The sequence below is a fragment of the Chiloscyllium plagiosum genome, chromosome 33 (genome assembly GCF_004010195.1).
Source record: "Chiloscyllium plagiosum isolate BGI_BamShark_2017 chromosome 33, ASM401019v2, whole genome shotgun sequence".
Lineage (NCBI taxonomy): Eukaryota > Metazoa > Chordata > Chondrichthyes > Orectolobiformes > Hemiscylliidae > Chiloscyllium > Chiloscyllium plagiosum.
In genome coordinates, this window is record NC_057742.1 from 20,319,918 (window position 1) to 20,341,449 (window position 21,532).

General features: G+C 41.1%; 1 protein-coding gene across 1 annotated transcript in view; it reads right to left on the minus strand.

Moving 5' to 3' along the window:
- Nucleotides 1–21,524, minus strand: part of LOC122539926 (beta-1,4 N-acetylgalactosaminyltransferase 2-like) — a 68,285-nt gene extending 46,761 nt beyond the window's left edge. The window contains exons 1-3 of the mRNA XM_043675123.1: nt 21,424–21,524; nt 12,506–12,706; nt 8,064–8,192 (exon numbers count right to left, since the gene is read on the minus strand). Coding sequence (XP_043531058.1) covers nt 8,064–8,192; nt 12,506–12,706; nt 21,424–21,437 — 344 coding nt within the window. The 5' untranslated portion in view covers nt 21,438–21,524. The remainder of the gene's footprint in view (nt 1–8,063; nt 8,193–12,505; nt 12,707–21,423) is intronic.
- Between the last annotated feature and the right edge of the window lie 8 nt (nt 21,525–21,532).

Genomic DNA, 21,532 nt, shown 5'->3' on the forward strand with positions numbered 1-21,532 from the left:
ATCCTTTATAATTGACTCCAGCATCTTTCCCACCACTGAGGTCAGACTAACTGGTCTATAATTTCCTGCTTTCTCTCTCCCACCTTTCTTAAAAAGTGGTACAACATTAGCCACCCTCCAATCCGCAGGAACTGATCCCGAATCTATCGAACTCTGGAAAATAATCCCCAACGCATCCACAATTTCTCGAGCCACCTCCTTCAGTACCCTGGGAAGTAAACCATCAGGCCCCGGGGACTTATCAACCTTCAGACCTAACAGTCTCTCCAACACCAATTCCTGGCAAATATAAATTCCCTTAATGTTATCGTAACAGCTGAATTACTTCCCATTAAAAGTAAATAGTGATGCCAGTTCTATGAATGGCAATGTATTTCCATGAGACTTCTTTTGAAAACAGCAGAACTTTGCTCTCTTTCTAAAATTTGGCCTTTCTCTCAAAGGGATAGTAATCTAGTTTTACCTGTAAAATCTAGAACTGGTACTTGCTGACTTTGGTTAACATAAAGATTTTAATGAGGCATGGTGTTCAAATTTCTTGCCATCTGGACAACAATGTTCAATGGTCTATGCAGTAAGACCCAGCTGCTGAGTTTCTGAACTGGCAATCAGTTTTTCAAGTTTCTTTAAAAATTGTGACAGAGTCAGATGAGGCCTCTATTGATGTCAGGAGCAACTCGCTACACTTTTTAACTGATTTCTGGGTGTGAGGTGAGATTCTCGCTAACAAAAAGTGAGTTGCCTCTGAAAAGGGATGATTGCTTGTTAATGGCCTTTTTAATTCCACATCTTGCATTATTACTATTCAGCATCCCATCTTACCACCCTCGTGAACAAACGAGATAATGAGAATTCTCGACATGGCGAAGAGTGGGTACCTGGATACAGGATTGGTTCACACACAGCAGGAAGCCATGTTGCCATGGGAACAAAGCTCAGGAAAGTGTTTCTGGGATTGGAAACTGTAGGCTGAGGGGAAAAGGAGGAATGAAAGTTCTGAAGGAAGCAACAGAATTTGGAAAGGCAGGATACAATAAAGCATGAAATGGGGTGTGCTGTAGTTTGTCCATAGGCAGGAGTCTGGCTTCAGGAGGGGACACTGTATGATTTTACCTGGCATGGTCACCACATATGCCAGAGGCTGGGGAGAAAATTGGGCAGGTGCAGGTTCTTGTCGGTGGATTTGGGAGTGGACCTGGGGAAGTATGGTGCCTGTAGGGTTCATGAGAACAGTCATTAAGAAAGAATGGGCCTGGCCGACATGTGGAACTGGAAACCATTGACCAAAGAGTGTCACTGTCACATTGCCTCACTCTGAAAGCGTGCAATGAGAAAGAAAATGGCTACAAGCACACCTGGAATTGGCATTTTAAGATGTTTGACCTGTAGGGGAGGGGGACTCCCAGACGCACTCATGAGATATCCTTGAGAGAACAGCAACATTACACACAGACCTATGCCCTGTCAAGAAAGCAGACCGGTAGGCCTCCTATCTGAATGCATTGGCTCCCTGTATGCTGCACATCCCTGTCCCACACATCACTGAGCACCTCATTTGTGCAAACACTTCTGAACATCGAGGTCAGGGAAAGAGTGGCAATATTTGACCACAAGGGGCAATGGTAGGAGCAGAGCCCATTGCTTAATATCGGCCTTTTCCAACTTGCTTCGACACTACAGCAGCTGGATCTTAACATAGACATTGATCTGGGGATGTTGACACCAACACATTCAGGGCACAAGAGAGACTGAAACAATTAGATTGGTTGCAAAACCAAAAATATTCATGCAGTAGTGATATTTATAAAACGCAACGCTACCCGTGCCACTAAAATATTCTCAATTGTATTGTTTTCTTTCTTAGTGTCTCAGTCCCATCCCAGGGTCCACAGGTGAGATGGAGGAATAGAGGGATAGGGTGTCTGTTTGGCAGTGATGCCCATTGGGTGACCCTGAGTGTGTTTGTGACTGAACAGTCCAGGCATGCAGAGGGTCTTCTTGTCAAAGGCCAGTGGATCTTGCACACCTTGAATTTCCAAAAGTTGGAGGGAGGCAGTCAGGGTGGAGGTGAAGGGGTCAGCAATTTCTGAATTATCCTGAATAAGTCTTCTGAAGGGTCTGTGCATATGCATTCTCCTCGGTCTGAGTGCCTCCTGGCACCTCCTCATCTTCTTCTGAGGAAAGGACATCTCATGTGCTCACTCAGTTCACCATCCCCTGTCACAATGCCTTTGGTCCTGAGAACCATTGACCATTGACTGATAGGACAGTGGAGGGCAGAGTCTGTGTGTATCACCAAGGAGGCCTGAGAACACGGCTCATGAAGGCCAAATAATTGCAACCTTGAGAAGCTGAATCTCCACAGGGAAGCTGTTCTTCAGAAGCTTCAGTGCCATGAAGGCCAGTGCCTTGCACACACATGTCAGGTGATCCTGTTCTCACCTGTGAATGAAACCCCTGATTGCTGAGACCACAGGATCCTCTCATGCCTGGGACTGAGTGGTTGTTTCATCTCCAACAGTCTGCCCATTACCAGTGGCTTGGCGTGACTTTCTTAACCAGCTATAACACTGTCAAGGTGAGATGATGGTGAGATCCTGTTGAAGAATTGAAACACTGTTCTTCCCTTCTCCAACATATTCTTGAATGAATGCTGTCACTGGACAGGGGAGGTACAGAATGCCCTTGCTCATCCAGTTGCACAAATACCTTTTCAATATGGGGCAAGATGCAGGTTTCCAGTGGGTATGTAGTGAGTGTCGAGTGAGTTGTTCTTGGAATGGTGTGCGGTAAGATGGGGCTCGAACTGGACAAGAAGGGTGCCATAGGGGTGAGATAGGCAGTTAATGACGAATATCTGGTCAGATGCAGCAAGCAATTTTGTGGTACAGTGGTTACCACTGCTGCCTCACAGCACTAGGGACCTGGGTTCAATTCCACCCTCTGGCAACTGCCTGTGTGAAGTTTGCACATTCTCCAGTATCTGTATGGGTTTTCTCTGGGTGCCCTGGTTTCCTCCCACAGTCCATGCTAAATTGCCCAAGTGTCTAGAAGTATGCATGGGAATTAGCCATGGGAAATGCAAAGTTACAGGGATGGGGTGTCTGGGTGGGATGTTCTTCAGAGGGCCAGTGTGGACTCAAAGGGCCAAATGGCCTGCTTCCACATTGTAGGGATTCTATGATATTGATTTCACTTTTGTCAAAAGATTTTCCAAAAGACTCAACGAAGTTGACACTTAGCCAAGAAAATGTAAGATTCAGCCAATTGTATTTTGTGAATCACCCAAGTAATGCTATAAATTTCTCACTGTGATATCTTCACCGCTTTTCTCTCTCAGTTTCTTTGCTAACTTTGCATACTTGGTGATGTAAACCCAACATCCTCATTCTGAGATCGCTCTGCACTACTGGCCTTTGATCCTCCCTGAATCCCTCTCTCTCTACATTTGAATATGATAATGGATCTTACAGCTGCCCTCTCAAACGTGTTTCTCATCTGACCTTACTCCATTTATTAAAGCTGACAAGTGCAGTTAAGCAATTCATTTTAAAACTATTTAAAATCCATAGTAGTTAGTTAAACAGATTAGAGTTGTTGGGCAAGCAAAGTGATGCATCTGCAGCATGTGGAAACAGATCTAATCTATAGTTACCACATTTTCAACAAATATTGGTTGTTCAAGAACGTGAGAGTCGATAAGCTGGAGTCTGATTCACTGACACTGTGATACATGAGGAAAGGCAGAGGCACCTGGATACTATGCTTCAGAACACAGTCACACCCATTAAATTAATTACATCAAGTTTGGTCTGTGGACATGGTGGAATCAGAATTTGTATCCAACATCTCCTCTGGCAGTGCATTCCAGGCACTTATCATCTTCTGTATAAAAAAAAAATCCTCTCACATCTCTTTTAAGCTTACTTCCTTTGACATTTTTAATTACTTCTTTGTAATTCTTTTCTACCCTGAGAAAAGGTCTCCATTTTATCCGTGCCTCTCATAATTGTGTAAGCTTTTATCAAGTTGCCCCTCATCCTTTGACATTCAAGTGAAAACAAACCAAGTTTTGTCCAATCTCTCCTCATGATTAATACCCTCCTAACCAGGCAAGGTCTTAGTAAATCATTTCTAGACCCTCTCCAAAGCCTCCTTCTGATAATGTGGTGACTACAACTATACACAATGTCCCAATTATAGTCTAACTAAAGTTCTGTTTCACTATAACACAACTTGTTAATTTTTATATTCCATGCCCTGATCAATGAAGACAAGCATGCCATCTGCCTTCTTGATCACATTATCCACTAGTGCTGCCACTTTCAGGGAACTGTGAACCTGTTTGCCTAGACCTCTCTGTATGTTGATGCGACTTAGGGTTCTACTGTTCTACTGAGGATGCAACTGTATACGTCACTCCTGCATTAGATCTCTGAAAATGTATTGCCTCGCATTTGTCTGGATTAAACTCTATCTGTCATGTTTTACGCCCAAGTCTCCAGCTTATCTACATCCAGCTGTATCCTCTGGCAATCCTCCTCATTATCCACAGTGCCCACAATCTTTGTGTCATCTGCAAATTTACAAATCAGGCTACCTACATTCTCCTCCCAATTATTTTATGTCAAGAACAAATAATAGGGTTCCAAGCACTGATCCACCACTGGTTACAGAAATCTGAAAAACACCCTTCTGCTGCTACTCTCTGTCTCTATGACTAAGCTAGTTCTGTATCTATCTTACCAGCTGACCATGGATCCCATGTAACTTCACCTTTTTTATCAGCCTGCCATAAGGGATCTTGTCAAATGCCTTGTGAAAGTCCACATGGACAACATCGAGTACCTCACCATCATCCATCATCGTTGTGCTTCCTCAAAAAACATGAGACATGATCTTCCCACACAAAGTCTTCGTGCCTATTGCTAATGAGTGCATATTTTTCCGAATGTGAGTAAATCCATTCCTAAGAAACTTCTCCAATAATTTCCCTATCACTGACATCAGACTCATTGCCTGTAATTTCCCAGATAATCTCTGTTGCTCCTCTTAAACAGTAAAACAATGTTTAGTACTCTCCAGTTCTCTGGGACGTTCCCTGTGACTAAAGAAGATACAATGATTTAATACAAAGCTCCAGCAATTTCCACCCTCACTTCCTTCATCATTCTGGGACAGATCCCATCAGGTCCTTTCTACATGAAGCTTTTAAAATCACCCAATACCTCTTCCTGTTTTTATTCACATGTCCTAGAGTTTCAACATAACCCTCCCGGGACTCACCATCCATCATATCCTTCTCCTTTGTGAATACCGATGCAAAGGACCATTGTTAAGGATCTCAACCAGTTTCTCTGGCTCCATGCATAAGTTTCCCACTCTTTCATTGAGTGGATCTATCCTTTGCTTCGCTACCTCTTGCTCCTCAGATGAGTATAAATTGTTTTGGGATTTTCCTTAATCCTCTTTTCCAAAGCTATTTCATGGACCTTTTTGCCCTCCTCATTCCTCATTTAGGATCTTTCCTGTTGTCTTTTTATTGTTTCACAGTTCTTTCTGTCTTCGGTTTTCTAAACCTTAGGCATGTCTCCTTTTGTGTTCTACTAAACTCTCAATTTCTCGTGTTTCCCAAAGGTTTCCGAGTTCATCGTTAGCTTTCATTTTCACAGGAACATGCTGGTCCTGAACCCCAATCAACTATCTTTTCAAAGATTCCCACATTCCAGATGTGGACTTCCCCTCAAATAGCCACCCCAATCTACATTTCCCAGTTCTTGCCGAGTACTTCGTTAGTTAGCCATCCTCCAATTTAAACCTTTCAACCAACAACTACTTAACCATAAGTAACTTAAAACTTACAGAATTAGTGTCACTGTTACTGAAATGCTTCCCCACTGTAACTTCAATCTGCTGACTAACTTCATTCTCCAAAACCAAGTCTAGTATGATCCTCTTCCACATAGTTGAAATACTTACATATTGTTCCAAAAACCATCCATACCCAGCAAACTCCCCACCCGATCAAAGCCTCTGGCACTAAATAAGTTTCAGTCAATCTAGGTGGGAGTTAAAACCACTCACCATGGAAACCCTATTGGTTTCACATTTTTCTATAATCTATTCGCATATCAATACCTCAATCACCTGCTGGCTGTTGGGGAGTGTGTAGTACAATCCCATCAAAGTGACTACACTCCCTGTTCCTGAGCTGTCCCCATATGGCCTCCCTGGATGAGCCCTTCAAGGTGTAATCTCTCAGTACAGCTGGGACAGTCTCCCTTATCACTAACACAACTCCCTCACCTCTTTTGCATTCCTCTCTATCATGCCTGAAACATCTAAATCAAGTTGCTCATTTTGTCTCTCTCTCTCAATTAAATCTCTGTACTAGCTACAATATCATAGTTATACATATCAATCCAAGCTCTAAGTTCTTCTGCCTGAGATTGCATTAAAACAATTATATCTCAGAACATGTTTCCTTCCTTGTTTTTCCTCTTGGTCTTACAAGCCTTAGTCTCTGACAACTCTTTGATCATTTTACTTGATGACCTGCTACTCTGGCTTCCCCACCCCCACCACGGCAGTCTGAACTCTCCTGAGTGGCATTAGCAAATTTCCCTGCCTGCTTATTAGTACTCTGCCAGCTTCAGCACAACCCATCCTTATTGTACAGGCCATGTGCCCAGGAGACAATGATCCACACACCTGAAGTACTCCCTTCTACACCAACCCTTTAGCTATGTATTTACTATCTTACAGTTCTTAGCACTGGCACAGAGCACAGAATATAATCCCGACATTGTACCCCTAGAACTGCTGCTTAAATGATTCAAAAATAGATAGAAAGGCAAGTTGCAAGAGAGATACAGGGAGGTATTAACAAGTTCAGCAAGTGGACAAAATGTTAGCAAATAGAGAATATTGTGGAAAATGTGAACTCGTTCCATTTTGGAAGGGAGAATGTAAGAACAGAACATTATTTGAATGGAGAAAAACTGCAATACAAAGGGACTTGGGAGTACTGAGACATGAAATGTAGGAAGTTAGCACACAGGTGCAGCAGGTTGCAATGGAATGTTGGCTCTTATTTCAAAGGATTAGAGTAGAAGAATAGGGAAGTATTAATGATACTGTACACAGTACTGATGAGATCACATTGGGAGTGCTGTGAGCAGCCACAGGCTTTTTAACCACTTGGAAGCCAACTACATATTATTGTTGACAGATAGAAAGCTGTTGTCATCAACACCTGATCACTACTTGACACACCAATCAGCAATTTGTCTGCTGAATACCCTACAAACACAGCCCCTGGTTCCAGCTCATCCATAATAAACTTCCCCACTGCTTGAACAAACAGCAGCACAAACAGCTCTGATAAAGTGGATCAGTAACCTGCTCTTAAAAAGTGCAGCAATGCCTTCCACTCTTCTAGGTTTCTACCACCGTCTTTTCCCATTTCAGTTCACAATCACAAATACAGAACAGGACAGTCATTACACATTGTAAAGCATGAATTTAATCTCTTCCCTTGCTTGAACTAATTCTTCTGCATTGTGTCTATCACATATCCTTTACATAAATATCTTGATCAGCCAATGGAAGTCTGTTCCCATAAATCAACTCATGCTTTGTAGAGACCTTTGTCAGTCACTCGCTGAAAGACATCCTTCCCCTCTTTAACTTCTAGATATTCAAAAGAACTGGTTTTGTTCCTTCCTCCTTGTGTGACAGGACACCTTGTTGGTAGGCAGCAGCCCAGTTTGTTTCTCTTTTGCATTCTTTGTTTTCTAAAGCACTGAACCGTTCAGCGCAAGATTTTTGAAATGTTTAGTTACAGTGCATGCAAACACATTTACAGACACGCATCACCTCTCACAGAACGCAAAAATGAAACTACGTTCCTCCTTATTGTCTACATAATACAGAAATACAAATCAATGTAAAAGATTTGCATGGTTCTGTTAAGCAAGTTTTCAAAGATAACTAATAATATAAATTTATATACCATCTGTGAGATTTGTTCTTCAAATATCAGTACTTTCAAATTTAGTTACCGCTTTCTATGTTGTTCATACTGTAATCTTCTTCTTATTTTGATTGCGGATACATCTTTTGGATTGGAAGAGATTATTAAAGGAAATAGTTTCCCAATATTACAACTGCAATTATTTTTGCCATTTAACCTGTAAAGGAGTTAAAGGGAACATTAGCCAAATTGACAAGTGAAGTATAAAGAATACATGTGTCTACTCATCATAATCTTATTCAACGCAATCATAGTCATAACCCAATCCGAATCTACTCAAACATTGCTATGACTTCTGCTAAACTAGTTTGGAAATGATTTGTCTTCAATTTTGTCATTTATATAAATGACTTGGATGTGAACTTAGGAGGTATAGTTAGTAAGTTTGCAGTTGACACCAAAATTGGAGATGTAGTGGATAGTAAAGAAGGTTCCCTCAGATTTCAATGGGATCTTGATCTGATGGGCCAACAGACTGAGGAGTGGCAGATGGAGTTTAATTTAGATAAATGTGAGGTGCTGCATTTTGGAAAAGCAAAACAGAGCGGACTTATACACTCAATGGTAAGGTCCTCGGGAGTGTTGCTGAACAATGAGACCTTGGAGTGCAGGCTCATAGTTACTTGAAAGTAGAGTTGCAGGTAGATAGGATAGTAAAGACGGCATTTGGTATGCTGTCCTTTATCGGTCAGAGCTTTGAGTATAGCGGCTGTATAGGACTTTGATTAGACTACTTTTGGAATATTGCATGCAATTCTGATCTCCTTCCTATTGGAAGAATGTTGTAAAACCTGAAAGGGTTCAGAGAAGTTTTACAAGTTTTACAGGGTTGGAGGATTTGAGCTTGCTGGAGAGGCTGAATAGGCTGGGGCTGTTTTCCCTGGAGCATCAGAGGATGAGGAATGACCTTATAAAGGTTTATAAAATTATGAGGGGCATGGATAGGATGAACAGACAATGTCTTTTCCTTGGGGTGGGGGAATCCAGAACTCAAGGGCATTGTTTCAGGGTGAGAGAGGAAAGATATAAAAGGGACTGAAGGGGAACGTTTTCACACAGAGGGTGGTGCGTGTATGGAATGAGCTGCCAGAGAAAGTGGTGGAGGCTGGTACAATTACAGTATTTACAAGGTATCGGGATGGATTTATGAATGGGGGAATCCAGAACTCAAGGGCATTGTTTCAGGGTGAGAGAGGAAAGATATAAAAGGGACTGAAGGGGCAACGTTTTCACACAGAGGGTGGTGTGTGAATGGAATGAGCTGCCAGAGAAAGTGGTGGAGGCTGGTACAATTACGGTATTTACAAGGTATCGGGATGGATTTATGAATAGGAAGGGTTTAGTGGAATATGGGCCAATTGCTGGCAAATGGGACTAGATTAGGTTAGGATATCTGGGTGGCATGGACGAATTGGACCGAAGGATCTGTTTTTGTACTGTACATCTCTATGACTTTATAATTGTAACTATTGGTAACCTCAGGTAAATGGTATGTTCAAAATATCAATTCAGTTGCATGGCACTGTGATCTTTTGCTATGTATTCTGTGTCTCATGGTCCTGCTCCAGAACCACCTGATGAAGGGGCAGTGCTCTGAAAGCTAGTGCTTCCATATAAACCTGGTGGACTATAACATGGTATAGTGTGAGTTTTAACTTTGTACATCCCAGTCCAACACCAACTCCTCCACATCATATTTCCCTCGCCTCATTCCTTATGGGGCCCATGTTCTCTGTCTTCTCTCTATTTCCATATTTAAAGAAGTTCTTATTATCCTTTTTCACACTACAAGCTTGTTTACTCTTGAAGGTTATTTTCTCCTTCTTTATTTTCTTTTCCTTCAACTTTTATTGTTTTTTTAAAAAAGACTTTCCGAATCCTCTTGTTTCTCTTTTAATATTATGTGGTTCATAACTTCTTTGGTTAACCATGGTTGGTTTGTCACCTGTATTTTCCACCTCTAGCAGTAAATGATACTGGGTATGGTTCTTTTTGAAGTTGTTCATTCCAATCAATCATACTTTATCTTCACTTTGTCTTGGGGCTATCTGGTGATTAGTGGCAACAAAAACAACAATATTTGTTCAAACATAATTATTCGACAGGTCCAACAACACTCATGAAGTTAGACAGCATCCAGGATAAAGTAGGCAACATAATGGACACCCTGTCCTCCAATTCAACATTTATTTCCTCCACCACTGCAGAATGATATTGTACATAAAAGATTCAAAGGCTCCTTTGACAGCATCTTAAAAATCTCTAATCTCTACCACCCAAAAGCATAGAGGCAGAAAAACATGGGAACACAACTACCTGCAATTTCTTTCCAAGATATTCACCCCCTTGAAATGGAGATACATCACCATTCATTCACAGCCACTGGTTGAAAACCCAAGAACCCATTTCCTAACAGCACAGCGTGTGCAGCTCTATCCCATGGACCACAGCAGTTCAAGGAGGTGGCTCATCACCACTTTCACAAGGACAGTTTCCATGCTGTACATCTCTATGACTCTATGACAGTCAGGGATGTACCTAACAAGCAATGTCTGCATCCAGTGAGTGAATCTTTTTTTTTAAATAAAGGCACTCTATCGCTTCTCAAATTTTTCATCCTTCACTGAATGATTAGTGTCATAAACCTATCAAATATTGATGTGCGGAAGATGCTTATGACTTGGATCTTCTCGTAATTGTAGGGAAAGTTTCCAAATACAACAGCTGAATAATTGTCAATAGCTACATCAGAAAAGTTTATTTTGTCAGCCATAATCCTGCAGTATCCATTGTCCCGGTTAAACAAAATTCAATATTTATGCGTGATCTTGTTTTTTGTCAATTGTTTACTGTCAATGAACCATTGTATTTGGAAATATTAATATCTATGTCTTCAGCTATTCTGAAGCAATTAATCATCAGCTGTTGATTCTTGAGTAATTTACTGGCTCTTTCCAGTCACTATCAGACATTAGTCTCACAGTCACAATGATCCTGCTATTTTGAATTATCCTTGCCAAACCATCAACATTTTTGCTCATGGTAATACACAGCATTGCTTCCCAAAGACCACACAAAACTTGGCATTATGATCAAGGTGAGGAATGGTTTCCATTTAGGAAATCTAAGCAAACTTGCCAGAGAAGACTCTACATCAGCAGGTAAAGTTAAGGCCAGTATTGAGAAAGACATTGATCTGCAGTTGGAATGTTTTCCTGTTGTTGTCATGGCAGCTCCGAGTATGCAACATTCATTCATATAGAATCCAGCAAGAAGCATGGGGTCTCCAAAGCCAATTTCATTTAGCTATTAAGAGGTCATCAGAGTGGTGTAAGGTATGGGGTGGATCTCCGCAAGTGAAAAGTACTGTCAGAGAATCAGGGAATCATACACCACGGAAACAGACCCTTTGACCCGACTCATCCAGATATCCGAATCTGAACTCATTCCATTTGCCAGCATTTGGCTGATATCCCTCTAACCCCTTTCTATTCACATTCCCATTCAATTGCCTTTTAAATGTTATAATTGTACCCACCTCTACCACTTCCTCTGGCATCTCATTCTACACACGCATCTTTATTAGGTCACCCGCTTAGCCTCCAATGCTCCAGGCAAACAAATCCCCAGCCTCGTCAGCCTCTTCCGATAGGTCAAACCCTCCAGTCCCGGCAGCATCCTTGTGAATTTTTTCTGCACCCTTTCCAGTTTAACAATATCCTGCCGGTAGCAGGGCAACCAGAATAGCATGCAGTATTCTAGAAGCGGCCTCATCAATGTCAGCCATAACATGACATCCCAGCTTCTATACTCAATAGACTGACCAATGAAGGCATGCGTGCATAGTGCATTCGTCACCACCTTGTCTACCTGCAACCCCACTTTGAAGGAAATATGCACCTGTACTTCTGGGTCTCTTTCTTCCACAACACGCCCCAGGGCCCTACCATTAACCATGTACGTCATGCCACGGCTTGCTGTACTAAAATGTACCACCACACATTTGTTTTTTTTTCTTTTTTTTTCTTTTTTTTCTTTTTTTTCTTTTTTTTTTGCTGTGTGATCAAAACAGTGAAGGGGAGGGTAGGACTAAATCAAAATGGAGTTGGAGGGGGAGATGATGCACTCCACTCCCTGCGGCGCCCCACCACACATTTGTTTAAACTAAACTCCTTGGCTTATTGGCCCATCTGATGAAAGTCTCGTTATGCTCTGAGATAACCTTCTTCACTGTCCACTATACTGCCTATTTTGGTGTAATCTGCAAACTTACTAACGATGTGTCCTATATTCTCACCCAAATCATTTATATAATGTTAAATCTATTGCTGACAGTTTCTGTTCTCAGTAAAGGGAGCATCTTGGACATTAAAAAAGTCTTACATAATTAAATGTCGGAATTATGAAACTTTTTAGTCAGTTCTGGTTGCGAGTTATTTTAAAGTAGAAATATTATCTGACATGGCTTACCAAGTTCCTCCATATGGAGACAGAAAAGTTAGCTTTTCTGGTGGTGTAAGATTTAAATGCCAGCTATCAATCTGCTTCTTGATTTGCATAACAGTGTTTAAATTGCATGGCTTAATATATTTTGTGAAAATGAGTGTTGCGAGCAAAAATGCCACCAGTAAAGTCAATAGGCCGAAGAGTGATGCATTGGAGGATCTGTACCTGTTGACAAACATAGGCAAAGTTAAGTATTAAAGATTTGTATCAGCAGTGCAGGTAAACTAGTTTTATATCCTTTAGAACAAATCATATATTATTGTGAGATAGATAAGTACTAATGAAAATTTCCCATTTGCTTTGCTTTCATTTATCCAAATTAACAAGGCTTTTAGCTTAGTATAATGCATCACTAAAATACACATTATTGTTTTAGAGGAATGTCACAATGTACACACCTCAGTTAGTTTCATTAACAGCCTGAAATATCAAACTAACATAGCACCACTGAATGACATAACAAAACAGAACTTTTTTACCATCAAGTCTCTGTTCGATTATCTTTTGAGTCAGCTATTCAGAAAACTCAGGATGTTTTTTTTAAACTGAAAGAACTGCAGAAGCTGTAAACCAGACCTGCTGAGCTTTTCCAGCAACTTCTGTTCTTGTTCAGGATTTTAGTTACTTGCTTGGGAATGAGCAATGCTTGTTGGCTTTTGTTGGTCTGGACTGATTGGTACTTTTATTTTGCCTCTGTTCCTTTCCCATGATTTTCTTGGTCAATGTTATACTAAATTCTCACTAATTCTTTCTGATGTCATCCAATTGTGCATTTTACAGGTGCTGGAAAACTCGGCCAGATCTGCTGAGCTTCTTCCCTCGTTTCTCTAGAGAAGTTTCTTCCCAAGAGTTGGGACGCACCCATCATCTAAAAAGAGCGCTGTCATTAACCAAATGTCCTCAAGGGCTTTCTCAGCAAAGCAATAAATTTTCTTTTAGAAATGTGAAATAGCACGCCAGATTTTATTGATCATTGCCAAAGTTAGAAACATCAATCTTTTACAGAAAGCTGCCATTGTTCAGTTCATCTCTCCTTTTTTGATGACATCATTTTTCTAATCTCATTTCATTTTTCATTCCTGACTTTAACCTGAACTAACCATTCTGAAAATATGCTTTCTGGTTTAGATTTGATTGCCTTGACCTGTAGGCTACACTGCAGAGAATGTCTTCACATTAACACTGACAGCCTATGTGCCTGTGTTTCGCCCTGAGCTTGTGTATGTGGGTTGACTGAGATGCCTGTCCACACACAGTGAGAAGCTGACTCTGCTCATGAATAACCACTTTAGACTTGTTTGGATAAGTGCCTTTCTTTGTACATCGTACTCTCTGACTTGCTGCAGTCATATGACCTCTGCTGAAAGTGCCAAGACCTGATTTCTGAACTTAACAAGAATTATTACTTATTGACGTATAACTCTACTAGATAATTAGGTGGCATGGTGGCTCAGTGGTTAGCACTGCTGCCTCACAGTAACAGGGTCCCAGGTTCGATCCTAGCCTCAGGTGACTGTCTGTGTGGAGTTTGCATGTTCTCCCCATGTCTGCATGGGTTTCCTCCGGGTGCTCTGGTTTCCTCTCACAGTCCAACGATGTGCAGGTCAAGTGAATTGGCCATGCTAAATTGCCCATAGTGTTAAGTGCATTAGTCAGGGGTAAATGAGTCTGGGTCTTTAGATGGTCGGTGGGGACTGGTTGGACTGAAGGGCCTGTTTCCACACTGTAGGGAATCTAATCTAATCATAAAACACCTTTCTTCCTTATAAACTCCTCCTATACACTCAAATAAAGACAGGAATAAAAACATAGGTATTATGGGTGAAAGGGAAAACTGGGGAAAGCAGTTCAGTCAGCTGTCTTCATAAGGATTTTGCTGATCAGATTGCTACTTCACAGTCTTCCATCTCCACATGCTTTTACTTGTTTGCAGAAAGCACAGGTTGGCTGATTGATACATTTAACTCTGAATTAATCATTATCTTTAATTATAGCAACTGCTGAAGGAATGCAAACTGTTTTTCTTCAGGCTTAAAGTCATTTTCCCTGACTGTTCCTGAGTTTATGGAGATTATGGCTTCTCCTTATACTGAGGTAAAAACAATGACTGCAGATGCTGGAAACCAGATTCTGGATCAGTGGTGCTGGAAGAGCACAGCAATTCAGGCAGCATCTGAGGACAGGCAAAATCGACGTTTCGGGCAAAAGCCCTTCAAGCCCTTATACTGTTCAGCTACTTAGGAGCCAATCATGGACCTCAGAGGTGGCAGGTTGAGAAATGTGCCGCAGTATTTTTGGAAAGCAACACCATTTCTTGTAGATTTCCAATACTGCATGTGGGCGGAGATTCCTTACCATGCACAAAAGATGGGAAAGTTGTTCATTTAGCAGTCTGCTTGCACATGCTCAGGCCCAAACATTTGGTCTGACTAGACACAATGATCAAGGCTCGTATCTTCTGGATGAGGAAAAACTGCCATGTGCAATAAGGAGGCACACACACAATTATTGAACAACGCCTAAATTGGCCTGCCTGCTTAGACATGTTTCCGCTTTATCCTGAAATTTAAGGTGAACATTGTTGGATTTTTGTTAGTTAAGCCACGGACCTAAGTCTTAGAATAGAGTCAAAGAAGAAATGGATAAGTTTCTTGACAAAAGGAGTAATTCCTCTTCAAATTCAATCATAAAAAATCTGAAACAAAAGAAACAAAATGAGACAGAGACATTACAATAAAAAGCAATGGGACCTTTAGATTTTCCTAGATAGGAGATGCGGCCTGCCCCTTACCTGAATGTCTCATCTGTTGAGAGAAATTGGTAAATAATGCAATGATACCAACTATGTTAAGATACCATTTTTACTGACGGAAAAGAAAAGAGCAATGGATTGCTCAATGAAGCTGATGTTTGGACCGCTGTCATTGCATGTGTTTTAACTCTCTACAATCCCTGAAAATCCAGTGACCTCTGACCACATTATTGCTGTACTCTTGCTGTTTGCGACAACATACCTGTAAGAGTTACACTTTATAGCTCCAGTATACATGAAAATAACAGGATAACACACTTCTATTACAATCCCAAGAATGTGGAAAGAGGTTATTTGGAACATTGAGTCCACACCAATACTCCAAAGAGCATTCCACCCAAACCCAACCCTTCTCTCTATCCCTGTAACCCACATAGCCCATACATCCCTCGAAACTCTGGACAATTTCACTCAGTCAATCCACCTAATCTGTACATCTGTGGACTGTGGGAAGAAACCAGAACACCCAGAGGAAACCCACACAGACATGGGGAGAATGTGCAAACTGCACACAGTCTATCACCCAAGGCTGGAATTAAACTTGGGCCTCCGACATTGTGAGGCAGCATTGCTAACCCCTGAACCACTGTTGCCCCTGTGTCAGTGAATTAAGATTTACGGGTGGCCCTGTCATCAATTCCTCTCCAGGTCAAAGGGCTCTGCACTCTCTAGCAGGCCCATTAAGCTCCCATGAAGATGGAAAATTGCAATATCATTTACTTTGCATTTGGCTCTGATCCATTCTTCATGAATAGTTCGGAATAATTGAGTTGAACAGATTTTAAAAATGTGTCAGTGTGTGCAGTCGAAGATGGGTATTTGTTTCTGGTGGATTTGAAACTTTGAAGTTTTGGATCTTTCTTGAGCTTGTTATATGCACAATGTTTCAAACCTCTCCAGTATGGTCATAACCATAGAAAATACAAGTAAGTATGATATCTATAAGCAATCAGTCCTGCTGCAAAAGGTAGGTGTGCCATGAAATTGTTTGTCCCATCGAAGTGTGCCTTGAAACTGAAAAGGTTGAGAACCACTGATGTAGTTTTGATAGGCAGGCAAGTCTTTGTCATTGAGAAATGGTCACGAGTCTACAGACTACTCAATACTTGAATGTCCATTTATACACAGCTCTTTGGCCCCAGCTCATCTGGAAACACCCACTTCTGCTTGAACAAGCTGTGTAAACAACATTTACAATGAGTGTCAGGTTACTTGCTTGTATAACAGTGCTTAATCCTTCAACAATCCTCAGCTTTCACAAGTCATTTTCTCATCTTATTCAGAACAAGAAGTAGAGAAAAGCATAAAAGGACATCGTCTTTACACAGTTAATTGTCTCCACATGGAACAAGGCCAATTAAAGGATGATAGGTGTAATTATGTTTTGGACAGGCTGTAAGCTCCAGCAGGAAGCATGTGCCAGTTCTGCTGCCTGAAGGCGGACTCTCTCTGGTAGTCATTCAATTTTAGGGAACAGTGTAGAGTATCAGTGTTACAGACAAATATAGAAGTGACTTGTCTGCTTGCCTTCAGCAGCAGGTGCATGTTACCCTGTGGGTGGGCTCCAATCCCTTCTCTGCTCGCTCTCCATCAGCAGTACAGAAAATATTTCACTTAAACTTTAATAAATTGGAGAAAGGGCATCTACTTTTTGAAGTCTGTTCTCTCTTGCTTACCTTTCATCTCATCCTGCTATGGATTTTAAGCTGAGTGGCTGGTGATTGACTCACCAGTTCTCAGTAACTGCCTGCTAGATACTAAAATCAACAGCAAAGCAACACCCTGACCATAATTAGCACCTCGGGGATAAATTGCAATGATCCTCACGTGTTGCAGGCTTCAGATATCAAACAGAACAACAAAAACAGTGAGTAAGGTGGAACAAAGTAAATATGCTTGAACTGGATTTGTGGAGGAAACATGCAGTCACTTGTATTACTCAAACCATTCCCAGATCTCCTGTAGAGAATGCAGCATTTATTCTGTTTTAGAATAGTTTAAAAATCCTCGATCCTTAAATCTTCAAAATCTCAAGTTTAAAAATCCTCGATCCTTAAATCTTCAAAATCTCAGTCAACAAAGTGACTGATGAGAGGGGGAAAAGGTGGGGGCTGGTGATGGAGAGGTGGGAGGCCACTGATGCAGTGCAATGTGAAGAGGGACTCTGCAAATGTTCCTTACACCCACCTTCTCAACTACCAGCTCAGGGGATGAGGCCCCTCACCTCAAATTGTTTTCCTCCTGTCCCTGGTTTGTCGGTGCCACAATGTATTTTTCAAACCTTAGATGCTGCAACCAGTAGTAGGAGATCTCTACCAACAGCTCCATGCATGTGGGGGATGTAGCTGGTCTTCATTCTTCACATTTTCAGTCAGTACAAATGTTCCTTTTTCAAAGAACTCTAATCAATTTGTTAAACATGATTTCCCTTTCGCAAACCCATCCTGACCCCTCCCTATTACCCTGCTTCCAGCTATAATCTCTTAATTGATTGATCCTAGCACTTCTCCCCGATGGACATCAAGCTGTCTGGCCCATAATTTCCTGTTTTCTGCCTCCCTCCCTTCTTGAATAGAGCAATCTGATGGAATCTTTCCTAATCAAGCAAAGCTTTGAAAATTAGCACCAATGACCCTATTATCTCATTATCCTAGGGTCTTAAAAGAGCCAGTTAAAGTCTATCTGGACTTGACGACTTGTCACCCCACAGCTCCCAGTTTGCTCAGTAACTGTGATTATGACTTCACCAAGTTCCTGTCTCCTTTCCACCTCTGATTAACAACCCCAAATATACAGACACTCTTTCATGATGAAGCCAGACAAAAGACAGATGGTTTGGCACAGATCTTAAGGGTGAAAAATAGACAGTGATAACAAAATGCTGAAGAAGAATGAAGGGTGATCAAATTGAAGCATTCAAGATGATTAAAGGTGTGGACAGTATCGACGTGGAGCAGATGCTTCCTCTTGTGGGGTATTCTTGGACGAGACATGACAGTCTTAAGATAAGAGGTAACAAATTTAAAACAGAGTTGAGGATAAACGACTTCTCCCAAAGGGTTGTCAGTCTGTGGAATTTGCTATCCCAAAGTGCAGTGGATTCTGGGACAGTGAGTACCGTACATACTCCAGTCATCGTTGAATTGTTTTGACTACTTGTTAAGGTTAAATTTATAGGGTCAACTATTACATGGATAATATTTTTGAGGGGCTGCAATTCATGCCCAACAAAATTCATACCGTATCATTAGCAGAAGCCCAACTGACCTTAAAACAAATAAAGAAAAATCCATTATGAATTATGGTAATACTGAAAATCTGGAGCGAATCTCAACTGCCAGCGGACTGGAAGACCAGGAGTAGAACAGAACAAGCAGCAGACTGGAGCCGGATGTGACGGCTGGTACACTGACCTGTTGATCTGTTATCTGTGAAGAGCTAGGATCGACGTTTACACAAGATATATGGAAAATTCCAGGTTATTTGGACAAAAATAGGGGATTGACTTTTTCTTGGCGCACTCCTGGCGGAGAATCTCACCTGGATCCTCAACACCAACTCCACAGCCAAGAAAGCCCAGCAGTATCTCTACTTTCTGTGCAGGCTGAGGAAAGCCCACTTCTCACCCCCCCCCCCCATCCTCACCACATTCTACAGAGGGTTCATTAAGGGTACCCGAAGCTGCTGCATCCTTGCCTGGTTCGGGAATTGCACTGTCTCGGTTCGTAACACTCTACAACGGATAGTGAGGACAGCTGAGATGATTGTCGGGGTCTTCTTCCCTCCATTACAGACATTTACACCACTCGCTGCATCCGAAAGGCCCCATACACCCCTCACTGAAACTCTCCTCCCTCTTGCCATCTGCCAGAAGATACCAGCCCATTCGGTCTCTCACGGCCAGACTGTGCAACAGTTTCTTCCCCCAAGCCATCAGGCTCCTTAACACAGTATGATTGGACTTTCCCAGTTGAAATTCTTTGCACAATTTCAAATTGCTGCCAGAAAAATGTCTATTATTCATCATTCTTCTATTACAGTGTAACTTGCGTGTTTTGCACTTCTTATGCACTATAGGCCATGTACATTTGTGTAGTTTGTCCTGTCCATTTAGCACCCTCAGTACTGGAGGAACGCTGTCTCATTTTCACTGTATCAGTTGCATGTGGTAGAAATGACAAATAAAATATACTCTCTCTCTACTCTACATGAGATCAACTATTATTTGAGTACATATGGTCAATTTAAAAAGGAGTTAGACAAAATTTTAATTGGAAATGGGTTGAAGGGATATGGAGAGAAGGCAGGAAAATAGGGGTGAGGATCGAATGGCAGAGCAGACTCAATGGACCGAATGGCCTAATTTTGCCTCTTATATCTTAGGAATCTATTCTCCCAACTTGCTCCATGTTCGCCTCTGCCTCCAAGTCAACTATCTTCTGGCTGAGTCCCCCCATCTTCAGAACTATTGATGTCTCATGTTTGATCCTTCTTAGATCATAGAGTTTTACAGCACGGAAACAGACCTTTTGCTCATACTAGTCCACCCTGGGCATGTTGCCAAATTAAACTAGCCCCACTTGCCTGCATTTGACCCATATATCTCCAAACCTTTCCTATTCATGCACTTATCTAAATGTCTTTGAAATATTGCATTTACCACTTCCTCTGGCAACTCATTCCACACATGAATCACTCTCTGTGTAAAAAAAGATGACTCTCATTTTTTTTTAACTCTTCTCTCCTCACCTTAAAAATATGTCCCCTAGTTATGAACTTCCCCAACATAGGGAAAAGACCCTTGTTATTCAATGCCCCTCATGATTTTATAAACCCCTCAACTTCCTCTGTTTCAGTGAAAAAAGTTTCAGCCTATCCAGCCTATTTTTCTAACTCAGACCCTCCATTCCCGGCAACATTCTGATAAATCTTTTCTGAATCCTCTCTAATTTAGTAATATCCTTCCTATAATAGGGCAACCAGAACTGCACACAGTACTTCAGAAAAGGCCTCACCAATCTCCTGCACAATCTCAACATGATATCCCAACTCCTGTACTCCAAGGCCTGAGCAATGAAGGCAAACATGCTAAATGCCTTCTTCACCACCCTGTCAACTTGTGAAGCAAATTTCAAAGAATTATGTACCTGACCCCTCAGTCTCTCTCTGTTCGACAGCACTGCCCAGGGAACCTACCATTAGCATGGTCTTTCAATTTCACTACCCACTTTATTGCCCACATTTTACTCATGTAATGAATTTTGTGACTCATACTCAGAGCTTGGTATAAATTTGTACTTTTGCCAATGTTATATTTAGTTTCTAAATCTAGGTTGAAATAAATCTAATAGTGGTCTTAAAACTAAAACCTGTGGCATCCCGTTCGACTGTTTTTGGTTTCAATGCAAGCCTTCTAACAAGATGTTTACCAACCTTCAACTAAGTTATTTTTAAGTCCCAGAGTTTTCCACGAATTGTGTATTGAAAGATTGTTCTGAAGTTCGATTTCACATATCGTTACATATTGATATTAAACTACCTTATCTTCCTGTAAAGCACTTTGAAGTACTATTTTAAATTAAAGGCACTATGTTCTTGCAAATTGTTGAGTATCACTGAATTACAGTGAATAAAGTTACCAAAGGAACACAAGAATTATAATATTCATTACTTCATTAGACATATAAGTAAATGCCATCTGAAATCATAATGTTCTCTTTAACATATCACTGTATTCCAACAAGCATCTGCAGGATGTGCTTGAACAAGTAAGCAGTAGCAATTGTATTAATTACTTCAAACAAGAAAGTTGCATTTCTATGTCTCCAAGTCATGGACTACTTGAGATCTTAAGAGTTCAATATTTACGTTTGGAAATAGCTTCCTTGAAAGAACTTTCCTGTGAACCCCAAACTCTGTTGTACAGGCACAAATATTTTTGAAAGAGCCATGAAAACATGAATAGTTTTCCTCTTTAAGTATTCACTACATGCTTTTCTCTAAGTTGTTATATATTATTTGCTTCCAGCACCCTTCTAGATTAAGCTACACTCGAAATGATAACACTTACTGCATTTTCGTCATGTTGGCATTGGTTCTTCATCAAGTGTGTTAACTCTTGGATTAATGTCCTTGGATTAATTCTCCTTTCTGTGTGAACTAGGTTTCTCCTTTATAAT